The 14,175-nt window shown below is 33.2% G+C and overlaps 1 protein-coding gene across 4 annotated transcripts in view; it reads left to right on the top strand.

Moving 5' to 3' along the window:
• The window catches only part of ZNF280D (zinc finger protein 280D), a 116,044-nt gene that overhangs the window by 99,946 nt on the left and 1,923 nt on the right, over positions 1-14,175 (top strand). For 3 of the 4 annotated variants that reach the window (XM_024767770.1, XM_024767771.1, XM_024767769.1), the window contains 2 exons: positions 5,220-5,275; positions 8,355-10,309. In XM_024767770.1, coding sequence (XP_024623538.1) covers positions 5,220-5,275; positions 8,355-8,979 — 681 coding nt within the window. In that variant the 3' untranslated portion in view covers positions 8,980-10,309. The other variant, XR_003006259.1, reaches the window with a different exon arrangement.

The following is a 14,175-nucleotide window of genomic DNA, read 5'->3' as shown; positions in this document are numbered from 1 at the left end:
AGGACAAAAACTTCATGACATTGAAATTGGTAGTGATTTTTTGGTTATTACACCAAAGGCACAGGTAATGAAAGAAAAAAATTGTACAAATTAATAATTTTGTGCATCAAATATACAGTGAATAAAAAGGCAACCCATAGAATGGGAGGAAATATTTGCAAGTCATATATCTGATAAGGAATTAATATCCAGGATATATAGAGAACTCATTAAACTCAATAACAACATAAACAACCCAATTCAAAAATGCATAAAGGACTTGAACAGGCATTTCTCCAAAGAAGATATACAAATGGCCAATAAACCCATAGATGTGCAACATCACTAATATTAGAGAAATGCAAATCAGTGAGATACCACCTCACACCCATTAGGATGGCTACTGTTAAAACAAACAAAAACCGAAAAACCCACAGACACATAAAAACACACACACACACAAAACCACAAAAAACTCCAAAACCAGAAGACAGGTGTTGATGCTGATGTGGAGAAATTGAAGCTTTGTACACTGTTGCTGGTAATGTAAAATGGTACAGCCATTGTGGAAAGCACTATGGCAGTTCCTCAAAAAAATTATATGATCCAGCAATTCCTCTTTTGGGTATACTGTACCCCAAAGACTTGAAAGCAAAGAGTTGAAGAGATATTTGTACTCCTATTTTCATAGCAGCATTATTCACAATAGCTAAAACATGGAAGTAAACCAAGTGTCCATCAATAGATGAAAGAATAAGAAAAATGTGGTATATGCATACCATGCAATATTCAGCCATAAGAAGGAAGGGGATTCTGCAATATGGATCAATTTTGAGGACATTTTGCTAGTGTAATAAGCCAGTCACAAGAAGACAGATATTATGTGATTTCATTTGTATGAGGTACTTAAAAAAAATAAAAGAGAGAGTATAGTGGTGGTTGCCAGAGGCTGTGGGGAGGGGAGAATAAGAAGCTATTGTTTAATGGGTATAGAGTTTCAGTTTTACAAGATGAAAAAAGTTATGGGGATGGATGGTAGTAATGATTGCATAACAATGTGAATGTATTTAATACCAGTGAACTATACATTTAAAAACGGTTAAGATGGGAAATTTTATGTTATGTGTATTTTATCTCTTGTTTCTATGTGGCTTGGCATAGCACTGATGTCAGCATAGTTAACATCACAGTTGGTGAGACCATTATGTATACTGAGCCAGGAAGGAAGTGTACTATGATTTTCTTTCCTATACTTCATTTTACTTTTCTGGGTAAAAATATATTTTTACTGATTTGTTTAGTCTTCTGTGCACCTAATGCTGTTTTTTAAAATGTTGTGATGTGTTGTCTAATGTTTGGAAGTATTTTTTCTAAATGTGCACACACATCAAAAAAAAAATTGTTGGAGGGCCTGGAGATCTTCTCTCCGATCTGATTTAGTTTAAACTAGTTGCTGTCTAAGCCTAATGCATAATTTGTTGTATCAGGATTTTACTTTGCCACTTTCTTGTGTTGGATATCCTGTTTCCTGAACTGTGAGTTCCTCTTTTCTTGTTTTACTCCTTACTTTGATGAAACATGTCCTCTAACAACTTCCACAGAAAGGTTGATTCTTTTTTCACTTAGTGTAAATTTAAAACTGTATTTACTCTAATGATAGTTTGGCTGAAGTACATAGAAAACATTTTTCCTATGCATATTTGAAAGTATTGTTTTCGTTAAGTCTGATGCCATTTTTGGTCCACTTTCTTTGTGTTTATGTTATTTTGTTCTTTCTGGCAACTTTAATGATTATCTCTATCTCAGGTGTTTTGAAATTTCATATGTTCACCCATCATCCTTTTTTCATTCGTTATGGTAGGAATTTGATAAGGCTTTGTAATTTTGGATATTTCTGTTTGGGGGAAATTTTCTTGTTTTATTTCTTTGGTAAATTTTCACTTTTATTTTCTCTGTTCTCTCTTTTTTTTGAAACTTCTATTGATCTGACACTACTTCCTGCATCAACTCTTTTGATTGTATAGCATTTTCTTCCTTGCCTTCCATCTTTTTGTCCTTTCATTCAACCTTTCAAAAAAGATTTTCTAAATTTAATTGCTTATTTTAGTTGCCATATATTTAGTTTTGAATTGTTCTTTTTATTTATCTTCAGTTGTTTTGTCTTCATAGTTTTTTGTTCTTGTTTAATGGACATAACATTTCATACCTTTCCAGGGATATTAAATATATTATACATATTTATTTTGCTCCCAGCAAAGTCTTTTATGTCTCCTAGCCTCTTTCTTTATTCTCTTGTTTATTTTGATCTGTCTGATGTAAAGAATGTCTTCAGTTGTGTGGTGATCCTTGGCTGTCCATAAAAGTGAAGCGCTAAAAAGTTTATCGAAAACCCTGTGTTTGGACAGGGACAGGGCTGCCTTGCATAGCCATACAGGTTGTGCACTGCAGCACTCCACAGGGTACAACCCTGTTATATATACCCCTTAGTACTCTCAAAATGTATTGATGTTTACAGTACTAGAAATTAAAAGTATGAAATGTTTACAATACTGTTACTTAAAATGGCAAATATTTTTCTGAAAAATAACTATTTGTCAAAACAAAAGAAATTTAGTTAGAAGAATGAAATTGTTGTACGCTTTTGCATATCTCTTTAATGTCTAGTTAAATAGAAGGAAACTGGATCCTCATGTTTCTCCATTCAATCTGTTGTGATATGTTATTTTGGTTGAAATATAAGAAAAATACCCAGCCTGATCTAGTACTTTAATCTCTTCAGATAATTGTGATTATTCTTTTTTATGACATCAAAGGTAGACAAGTGAACTTTTTCTTAAAAGGTTTGTTGCAATGTGGAATCTGACTCCATATCACTGAACTTTTTGTACTCTTATTACATTAAAATCTATTGGTCTGGCTTACACTTTGATTGGCTCTTTTATCCATGCATGATTTTATAACAATGTGCATTTAGTCATTTGGAATATATTGGTTCACAAGTTACGTAGATCTTCTAAGTGTTGACATGTTTCATTATATAATATCAGGTAATCACATTCATTAATATTAGCATTAATCTCATGAATAGTGGATACAAGTTATCCTAAAATTTAATTTTTCCTTGAATTTTATTACTGGCAACAAATACTGTCAGTTGTTTTCTTTGATGTGACATGCTCACTTTGTCAGAAGAAAGTTTTGAAGAAAATGTCTTCTAAATACTCAAGTCTAAATATTCATAGTTTGACAGTTATTCTTTAAAATAAAAATCATGTTCCATGAAAAAAATGTGGCTAAGTTCAGCTTGCAACTCAGTCACAGACCCAAGTGTTTTTAGTGTGCAATAGCAGTGCTTTATGCATATTTGGTATTTCATTACACAGAATATTAAAAAGACATGCACTCAGTGATTGATATTTAATAAAATTAATTTTACTCTTGGTGTATGCCGGTGGAGAATACAGTGACTGCTAGTACAGTTTTGGTTCTATGTCAGTGCCTTGATTTGAGTTAAGATACCAGCATTTTTACTCGCCACTGCTTTAGTACCAAGAATTTTAACCTCACATGCCTCCTGAAAGTGTCTTGGAGGCCCCATGTGTCTGTGAACCACACTTGGAGAACTGCTGACATGGATTATATTGTGAAGGTTGCCTCATGGATTGGTGTGCTATACGGCCTGCACAGTCTGCATGGCAATTGTTTAGACTTCAACATAGGAAAATCAGTTGCTGAGCTGACGGATTCTTTGGTAGGGAGGATGCTCTCAAAGTCTTTGAGGCTGATAATTTTCTCCAAAGAGGAATCTTCTAGATTCCAGCTGTGGGTGGTGGGGTGAAGAGTGGTTCCTCTGGCTGCTAGCATTCTGGGAGCCAGGCAGAGAGATAAATGTGGGTCCCTTTTTTCAGTTTATGGACCTCTACTAAATTTTTCTGTTTTCTTTCAGTACCTCATGCCTGCCCTTTGCCATTCCTGGTGTTCACAAGTCTAGACTGTCTCCAGTTCACAGAGTTAACCTTTGGCCTAAGTGGTAGAGGAAAGGATAGGTACCTATTGTGAGTTGGGGAAAGAGCATTTAGATTTCTCAGCAGCAGTATGCTTCATTTTTACCTTTTATGTACTGGATAGTATACTGAATTTCTCCAAATACCAGATCTCTTATGTTCTCTGGGAAAACTGATTCTCTTTTCCTTGCAGTCCCTGCTCAGACATTTAGTTGTAACTTCCTCCACACTGTGAAGTCAATTTCGATTCCTCCAGCCACTATCCATCTAAAAATTTGTTGAAATCTCTTTGACAGTTAGTATGCTTTGATGTTTTCTTGGTCTTTATGAGTGAAAATATTTTATTTCTTTGCCCTCGTTTTAGCAGGGCTTTTGGAGCGTGAGGAAATATTACATGTATGTGATTAATACACCATATCACTTTCACAGATTTGAATCAATCACTGTTGTGGCTGAACTGGACCTAGATTTGAAACTTCACCACTTACTGTAGTATTGCCTTTGGTTTTCTACTTAACCCCCACAGTCTTTATTCTCATTTGTATAAATGGAGTTTATAATATCTAATATGAGGATTAAGTGATGAGATAGTGAATGTAAAGTTCTTAACATACTACCTCATGCATCATATATGCTCAATAATTTGTTATAAACTGTTAGGCTGGCCTCTGGCTTACTGAGGTTTTTGTGTATTCTTTCCTCACCAAAAAACATTTCAAATAAGCAAAAATATTTCATTTATCTATTGTTTAATATTACTTGGTTTGACAATGGAAGGGTTACCATGGCTCCAAATATAAAATCATAATTTCATAAATGTTTTATCTAAGTACCTGTATTTAATGTGTATATAAAATACTGTGGATGACACATTCAAATTCAAGCTGTGTTATACTAGTTTTCTATTCAAGTAATTATAATTATGGCCCACATTTGAAAGAATCTAAGGAAAGCAGGTATTGTTATAACTGGATAACTGTTTCATGTCCTTGATTCAGAAGGTTTTGGTACACTGAAATTCTTACAAGTTTTTTAAAAAGCAATTTTTGAAATCATGCTTTTACTTATGAGAATTATTTTAATACATACTTGAAATTGAGAAAATTTTTTTCTCTTTCTTTAGTATACTAGGTAGCACACTTAAGTTCTTTTTATCTAGAAAGTTTAGTATAATAAAAGTAGTTTACTTTAAGCTTAGTTTTGAATATAAAAGAAAATTATTATTAATAATTTCAGGAACTTGCAAGACCTAATATGGCTGATGGAGAAACAGAAACATCAAATTCTGAAAGGTAAATATAAGGAAAAACTGAATCTCATGAAATTCATGTATATAAAATGATACTTGAGCTGTGTTATATTTCAGTTAATTGGCAAAAGGCTATTTAAATTTTGTATATGGTGTTCCTTTTAGTAATAGCTTTTAATTAAAATAAAATTTTGAAATATTAATATAACAGAAATATACTACAGATCCTTAGTTTTGAAATCTTAAACATGTAGAATACATTTTATAAGTTGTTAAATTTTTTTAAAGTACTTACAAGTAAGTAAAATGTTAACAGATTTTAATTGCCTCTATTAAATGAAAATAGTTACAAGATGCTACAGGTTATAAGGTGGTGACGATTCTTGCAAATAGTTAATTTTAATATCTTATTTTTAAAGTATTTTCAAAAAGCTGTAAAGCTACTTCTTTGGTGGGATCTCAACATTAAAGGTTCAAAATTCAGGTATTGGTTTTTAAAATTTTAATGCTTGGGCTTCCCTGGTGGCGCAGTGGTTGAGAGTCCACCTGCCGATGCAGGGGACACAGGTTCGAGCCCTGGTCTGGGAAGATCCCACATGCCACAGAGCAACCGGGCCCGTGAACCACAACTACTGAGCTTGCGCGTCTGGAGCCTGTGCTCTGCAACAAAAGAGGCCGCGATAGTGAGAGGCCCGCGCATCGCGATGAAGAGTGGCCCCTGCTTGCCACAATTAGAGAAAGCTCTCCCACAGAAACGAAGACCCAACACAGCAAAAATAAATTAATTAATTAATTAAAAAAAAAAAACATGCTAGGGAATCCTAAAGACCTTCTAATTGATAATAAAGAGAACTTTAAAAAAAATAAAAATTTAATGCTTGAGTAGAACACTGCAGAACATGAGATTTCACAATTTTTTTTAGCAAAAGAAAATCCAACATTCTAATTAGAACTTTATTCCAGCTAAAGGTGATTTTGTCTTTTAGATTAAGTATTTTCCCCATTTCTATCTTTATGCTGTGTGTTTTATAGTAGGCTGCTTGTTAACCTGATGAGATTAATTAATCTGTTGTCTCTAAAAAGAAAATTATGGAATAAGACCTTTTGAAGATGTTTCTTAGACTTCACTAGAAAAATTACCTAGCTCTGGGACTTCCTTGATGGCCCAGTGGTTGAGACTTCACCTTCCAATGCAGGGTCGGGGTGTGTGGGTTTGATCCCTGGTGGGGGAGCTAGGATCCTACATGCCTCACTGCCAAGAAAACAAAACATAGAACAGAAGCAATGTAACAAACTCAATAAAGACTTTAAAAATAGTCCACATAAAAAAAGAAAAGAAAAGAAAAATTATCTAGCCCTTTCTTCACCTAGCATTTTTCCTAGAATTTTGGTTGGGAAAAGTTAACAAAAATTCAAATAAGGATTTAGAAAAAGCAGACTAGTCACATCCATATTTTTTAACATTTTCTGTAAATTACAGTTAGTTCAATAAGATCTGAACAAAAATAAGAATTTTACAAATTTAAATGAGGGAAATATAATTTTTTGCAGATGATGTAATTGACCTGTAAGATCCAAGAAAATGAGCTAAGAATGATTGAAATTAATCAGAGTATTAATTAAGGCAGCTTGGTGTAAAATTCAGAATGTTTCCGGTATACCAGTAACATGTGATTACAAAATAGAATGGATAAAATTCACAGTAATAACAAGATGAGTAAAGTGCAGCATCTATTTAGAAGATTTTGAAGAAAAAAACTTACTGAGATAGAAAATAATATATTAGTAACTTACATGATAGGTCATTTCCCAAATTAGTTTATGGTTAATGAGCATTTAGTTGAAAATCCAAATTGGATTTGATTTGGAAACTAGTGGTGTTTAAGATTCATATTTTTCTACTTATTAATACCATAATTTAAAAAATCACAGCTGTGTTAGATATTAGGTTGTTTCTGTATTCACTATTTTAAACATTGCTTTAATGAGCATCCTTGTACAATTATCTTACTTTTTCAAACTATTAGGGAGAAGAGTAGTAGAATGTAGGTGATTTGACCTATTAGATAATAAAGTACAATGTTAATTTCTAATTGTTAAAACTGTGTGGTATTGGCCTATAATAGTCAAAAGACACATCAGAACAAAATAAATAGCAGAGAAACAGCCTTTTAAATATAATTTAGTAAATAATAAATGACTATCTGATAACATTGCTTTGATATTTGGGCAGTTCATTAGGAAAAAGTCTAAATTCCAGGTGGATTAATGTAAGAACTAATATAAATGTAATCATTAAATTTCTTTTTATTAAAATAAGCATTGTTAATCTACATAAGGGACTGGAGAGCCTCTTAGAAATCTCGTGTTTCTAAGACTCACAGACATAGAAGACAAACCTTATGGTTACCAAAGGGGAAAGGGGGTGGAGGAGGGATAAATTAGGAGTTTGGGATTAACATATACACCCTACTATATATAAAATAGATAAACAACAAGGTCCTACTATATAGCATAGGGAACTATATTCACTAAATAGTTTCTGTTAATACACCGGAGTAAGAGTAAACACATAGACAGGTATACACATAAGCATATATGTATGCATGTTTTATATTTACATATTTTTTTAGGCATTTGTTTATGTTTTCATAAATTAGGCTGTTAAAAAATCAGTAAAATGTTTGTGAATGTTTAGTTGATTTTGCATAGCCCAAGAGGACATATAAATCATAAAAGAGAAATAGGGTTTTTTCCACATATATTCATTCCTTATTTAAATGACTCTTACGAATTAATAAGCACACTTACATTTTAACTAAAAATAAGCAAGGGTATGAACAGATAAAAATAATGATAACCAGAACCAAAACCAGTGAATAGACTCCTCAGGACTCCTTTTAATATGCGACTACGGAGTTTCTCACTCTTTTGCCCAAGAACATGGCCACCTCCTAAATTGTAACATCATGGCAAAGACCAGGGACCTCAATTTTCTTTTTTTTTTTGGTGGGCAAGTGTGCCTTTTATTATTTTTTTTTTTAGAGAATGTCTTTATTTTAATAGTGTTCAAATACATTGTATTATAAAGAAATAGATAATAAATAGCTTTATTTTTTCAGTAAACAAGATGAAGCTTCTTCAGAGGAAATAAAAAATGGATGTGATGTGCATTTATTCGAAGGCTCATCAACAACAAAAAGTGAAGAAGGTGTATCAGGTTCAGATAAAGAAAATGATACCTGTCTTGAAGACCAGGAAACTGGCTCAAAGAATATCTTCAGTTATGATTCAATTATTGATGCAGATAAGGTGGAAAAGGAAAAACAAATAGAGCACATTTGTCAGGAAACAGAGTTGAAGAGGTGCCAAAGTTCAGAAAACCTCATTGCACGTGATCAGATTGAAGATTGCAATGCCAATGAAGCTAGATTTTCTTCAAAGAATATTAAGGATTTGCAGTTAACATCTGGTGATGTTAGCATTGATCAGTTTTTGAGAAAAAGAGATGAACCTGAATCTGTTAGTTCTGATGTTAGTGAGCAAGGCAGTATTCATTTGGAACCTTTGACTCCATCAGAAGTGCTTGAGTTTGAAGCCACAGAGATTCTTCAGAAAGGTAGTGGTGATCCTTCAGCCAAGACTGATGAAGTAGTGTCTGATCAAACAGATGACGTTCCTGGAGAAAATAGCCTTAACACAACAGAGACAACAGGAGACCTGGCAGATGAAAAAGAAAGAAGTTGAAATTAATTAGGCATTCTAAGTTTTAGTGTACCAACGTTAAGAGCATTTGGAACAGTGCTATCAGGTGAGCTCAGTGGTGCTGTTGCAGAGTGCAGAGACAGAAAAATGTGAGGGAGGTCATTCATACACTTTACCTGTATATTCAGCCTAGGTTATTAAATCAATTCATCATTAATAGCATGATTAGTAAGAATTTCCAAGAAGTTTTTAAGACATGAATAAGATTTTAATGAAAGTTAAGTTTGCAATGAAAAAGTCTCATTTAGCAGTTTTCGAGGTTATGGAACCTGGTGGTCAATATGAATTGAATATTAGAATATTATTTATATTAATAAAGCTTTTGAAATTTCCATCAGTTCTAAACTAAAAGTCCTTATTACCTGTACATCCTTTTCAATTAACTTAAAGGAAGAGATTTGGAAACCACATACCTTTTGGGAATAATTGATTTAAAATAATGGCCAATTGGCTTTGTTAATGAAGGTTTCATTTTGAGTATGATACTGGTAAATGGAGCATGTTTAGAATGCTAAATTCGTTGATCTAATGAGAATTTGGATGAACATAAACTTAATTTTGGATATAATATTACATTCCAGACTGCCAGAAGCATGTAAACAGAATATTTGAATCTGTGTACCTCCATACAAGTGTTAGCCTGCCAGGCTGTAAGCTTACCTTAATTAAACTTTCAGTGAAAGTGAAATTATTAAAATAAAAATTTATATTTGTGCTTTTTGTCAGTGTGTAAGCTGTGCAGAAATCCCTTGATGTACTAGTTGTATAAAGTAGAAACCCACTGTTGAAACTCCTGTAGCTATTATGCTCTTAATATTGTTTTAATGATCTTCTTTAGAAATAGGCCCATAAAAATGGTCTGGAAACCAAACCAAAGTATGGATTAATGTAGATATTGTAAAGCAGTAAACTGAAAACATGTCCTGGCATGAATTCAGCCATGTTTAAGTGACTTTTTCTGTAATTGTAAAATAGAAAATTCAAATGGGACCTAAAGCAGGATGTAAAAAATTGGTTTGGGATATTTAGCCTAATTTATCCATAAGATGGCTGCTAAATTGATTTTTTCAGTTTTTTATCATATAGAAAATAATAGATATAGAAATGAATAATATGAGTAACAGTAGTTTGCTTTGACGTACTAACAAACTTTTATTTAAAATGCTACATTTTTACTTCTTAAAATGTGCTTTGAATTCTTAAAATTTTGTTTCACTGAATGTTAAATGTTTAAAATGGCTATTAAAATTCTGCTGTATATAGTAGTTTTTGAGTAAATATTTGCAATAAAAATCTGTCCCTGAATAATTTTATTTTTCAGAAAGCTGCTTGAGTCGGATTACCTTTGGCGCCTCTAGAAATTGTATATTGCTCAAGGAAATTTCATGTTAAAGTTAGTGGTAGATTTTATTCCATATTCTTTAATTGATGCATGATTTATTTTAAATTGAGACTTAAAGTACGGGGGAAGAACTGCTAATAATTACAGAGGATTGATTTGCTTTACAAATTCTTCTACTTCAAGAGAATTATAATTTAATATTATAGTTTTCTATCTGCTCAGTAAATTAAAGAGGCTAAATAGACAAAATATTTTATTGACTTATTTTCTTGAATATTTTTGAGGGTGGGGGCAAATATTTTTATCTTTCCTGCTTCCAAGAAAAGATGGGATAGAGGGACTTATTAACTGTCATCCTTCACCTTGTTGAAACATAAATCTATAGCAGAGAAGACTTTTGGAGTAAAGGGAAGAAAATGTCTGTGTAAGGACCATTTTCTGAATCTCATTCAATTAGTTGCCAAGGCTGTCACCTAATGCTTCAAAAACCTAGAGCACTGTACCAAAATAAATCTCTAAGTGACACTGTAGTCCCTTGTGAGCTTTGAGTAGTTCCTTCTCCTGCCCCTATATACTTACAGTAGTGGTACTGAAAGTACCTGATCAATGAATAGTTTATACCTATCCACTGTGAGAAAAGGAACCTGTACCAGACTATAAATCCTTTATTGAAAAAGTCTAGCAATGAAAACAAAAAAATAGTTGAAGTAAACATTGTACTTGGTAACATAGTTGGTTTCTGTTTTCACATAATCTCCTTATCTCATTTCTGATCAGGAACAGACAATTCAGGTATGCAAACCAAACCTTTGAGTAGCAGTGCTTTAGCACAGTGGTCAGCAAACTTTTTCTCTGTAGAGCCAGGTAGTGAATAATTGTGGACTGTGTGGTCACAATTATCCAACTCTTCCTTATAGCTTAAGAGCACCTATAGACAATATGTAAATGGTAGCCTGTTTGTGTTCCAATAAAACTTTATTTACAAAAACAGAATGTTGGTTGGATTTGGCCAGTGGACTGTAGATTGCCACCACCTGCTTTAGAGTGCTGTTTTGTCCAGGCAAATTGTGCTCGGGGACTGAGATTTTCTTTGCCAATAACTTATTTAACAGCAGTTCACTGTGAGAATTATAATTTATAAAAATAACATTTTGCAAGCCGATACCATACAGGATAATGTCTGTTAATTAGCTAATAAAGAAATAACATACTCCAAACTAATAATAGATTGATTACACTATTGTTCTAGGCAAAGAGGAGATGAAAGAAAGTCCAAATTTAGTTGAGGTGTACCTTTCCAGGAATTGGTTGTCTGTAGAGTCAGTCCTTCCAACTAAAAGCTGGGTATCAGCTGCTAGCGTAGGTCCCTTGCTGCTGGGGCACGTAGCTAGGGGGTGACAGTACCGGTGTCGGTAAGCAAGCTGGGCTGTTCCGAATGTTATGACTCCAGGGACCATTACATGACTTACACCATTGCGTACCAGGAGTAGCCTTGCCAAGGCAGGAACAGATGTCCCTTCTCTTCCTGAGACTGCTGCACAGTTTAACACTGCTGAGGACCAAGAGTGGCCTGGCCATGGCAGGAGCAAGTGTCTCAAGATCATCACAGAGCTATGTAAGTCAGCAAAAGAGTAGCCTTGCCCAGACTAAACACTCTCGGTAAGTCCTCACAAATTGTTGGTATTTAAAGTTTAAATGTCCATCACTTGATAGCTGCTCTTCCATATGTTCGTATTGATTATCCTCCCCAGTGGCACCCCTTAATGGCTGAGCTGCTGAATACTTATCAACAACAGCAGATGTTGATGACATCATCCTGGCACAGCTTCCTTAGTGTAAACAAATTTACCTGTAGATCAAAACAACTTCACTTAAGTCATAAACAAGTGGATTTGAAATCATAACAAACCAATACACAACAAGCACTTAGACTTTCTTGATTGACTATGAAAGCCAGTGATGCACTCAAGTGACTCTTTGCCTAAGAACTAACTACCAAGGTGCCTTACTATATTATAGTCTCCTGTTACCTAACAACAGAATTACGATTGATTACTTGTGCAGTTAAGAAACATTCATTTTGTGGATGCACTTTTAATTTACGTTGAAAATCTGAATGCCATATTTATTTATGTTATTTCTTCCCCTTTGTATCTCTCCAATGTTTTAGGGAGGAAATTGTAATTTTTTTCACCCTATAAATTTTTAAAGAACTATTCTAAACATTTTTTAAAAGGAACTGACAAGATATGAGTCACATTGTTGCAGCTGTAAGTAAAAAGATATCTGGGCAATTACTTGTCTAAGGTTACAAAGCCAAGATTTGAACATAATTTGATCTGATTCTGAAGTTAGTGTTTTCTACCACATCTATAGTTCCTAGCATTTATACTGAATGTCCCTTTTTAAAATATATCAGTTTTTGCTAATAACCCTTCCATTGATGGTACTAATTACAGTTTTATTTATTATTCCTACAGTGATTATATGCATATGGAATGGAGGACCTCTTAACCTAAAGAAGAGGACCTACTGATCTCTTTTACTAATAGGAATTGAGGAATTTTACCTCAAGAGGAGGGGTTAGTGAATATTCTATTAACAGGAAAGACAGCATGTGATTTAAAGATACACTTTATATAATAATTATAAATGTTTTGACATCATTACATTTTTTTAGGCTTCTGTAATGTCATTTTTAAACTATGGTTGACATGATCATTTTTGTTCCATCAAACTTGTTAGTCCAGGATCACTCACTTGTACTGACTTCAGTGAATTAGGACTTTTGTATGTATATAGGCACTAAAAAGAATTGCAAGTGTTTCATTTTTACTAGATTACTGTAACACTGACTTGTTTTTTCAGCTAAAAAATAAAACACAATTTACCTATGTCTAAGCATTAAAAGAGATGATTATTTTAAAAATATTGTTTACTAATGAGGCATATCTGCCAATCCATGTACACAAAATGAATAGTCAAATAGATTTTTTTAAAGTCATGGTAATGTTTAATTTTCATCTCAAAATCTATAAACTCCAAGATACTTCACTTGGATCATCTTGTAAGGAATTAAACACATCTGTAGCAGCATCTGTAACATCATGGAGGGATGAGGTGTCCTAGGTGAAATTACTTTTACAGTTAGCTAAAGGTGACTTTTAATTGCTTTTTAAAAGTATTATAAAATCACTTTTATTTAAAAGAATATACTATGCATAATTTAGTCTTCTTTGATGACACAGAGGGTCATCATTATGAAGATTTTTGGACCAAGCTATAAATGAAGCTGTAGCTGCAGATGTTAATGGCCTGAATAACTGCTGATCACAGAAGTGACCTTGGATTTTGGTTTACAGAAATATTTCAGGTACATCTAGGGTCACTTGACTTTTCCAAAAACAGAACAGAAAAACTGACTACATTACTCACCCAATTAAATCTCTTTTTTAAGATGAATTTTCCCTCCTAAATACTAAGTAAAACCTGCCATTTGTGGAGAATTTGGTAACTATAAACTGTAGTTTTAAGCTTTCAAAATATTTTAAGCATTTATGCACTGCCTTAAAAACTTGATTTTTAACTGCTCTATATCGGGTTAGCAAACTATGACCCACAGTTGGCTACCTATTTTTGTAAACAAAATTTTATTAGAAAACAGCCATGTCATTTGTTTATATATTGTCTGTTGTAGCTTTTGCACTACAACAGCACAGTTGTACATGACAGAGGCCATATGGTCTGTAAGTCTCAAGGATTTACAATCTGGCACTTGAAGAAAAAGTTTGCCAACCCCTGCCCTATATATATATATATATTTTTTTTTTTTTTTT

The sequence above is a fragment of the Neophocaena asiaeorientalis genome, unplaced genomic scaffold, assembly GCF_003031525.2.
Source record: "Neophocaena asiaeorientalis asiaeorientalis breed wild unplaced genomic scaffold, Neophocaena_asiaeorientalis_V1.1 scaffold71, whole genome shotgun sequence".
In the NCBI taxonomy this organism is placed as follows: Eukaryota; Metazoa; Chordata; class Mammalia; order Artiodactyla; family Phocoenidae; genus Neophocaena; species Neophocaena asiaeorientalis.
Note: the sequence above shows the minus strand (reverse complement) of the source record. Positions and strands in the feature narration are given on the sequence as shown.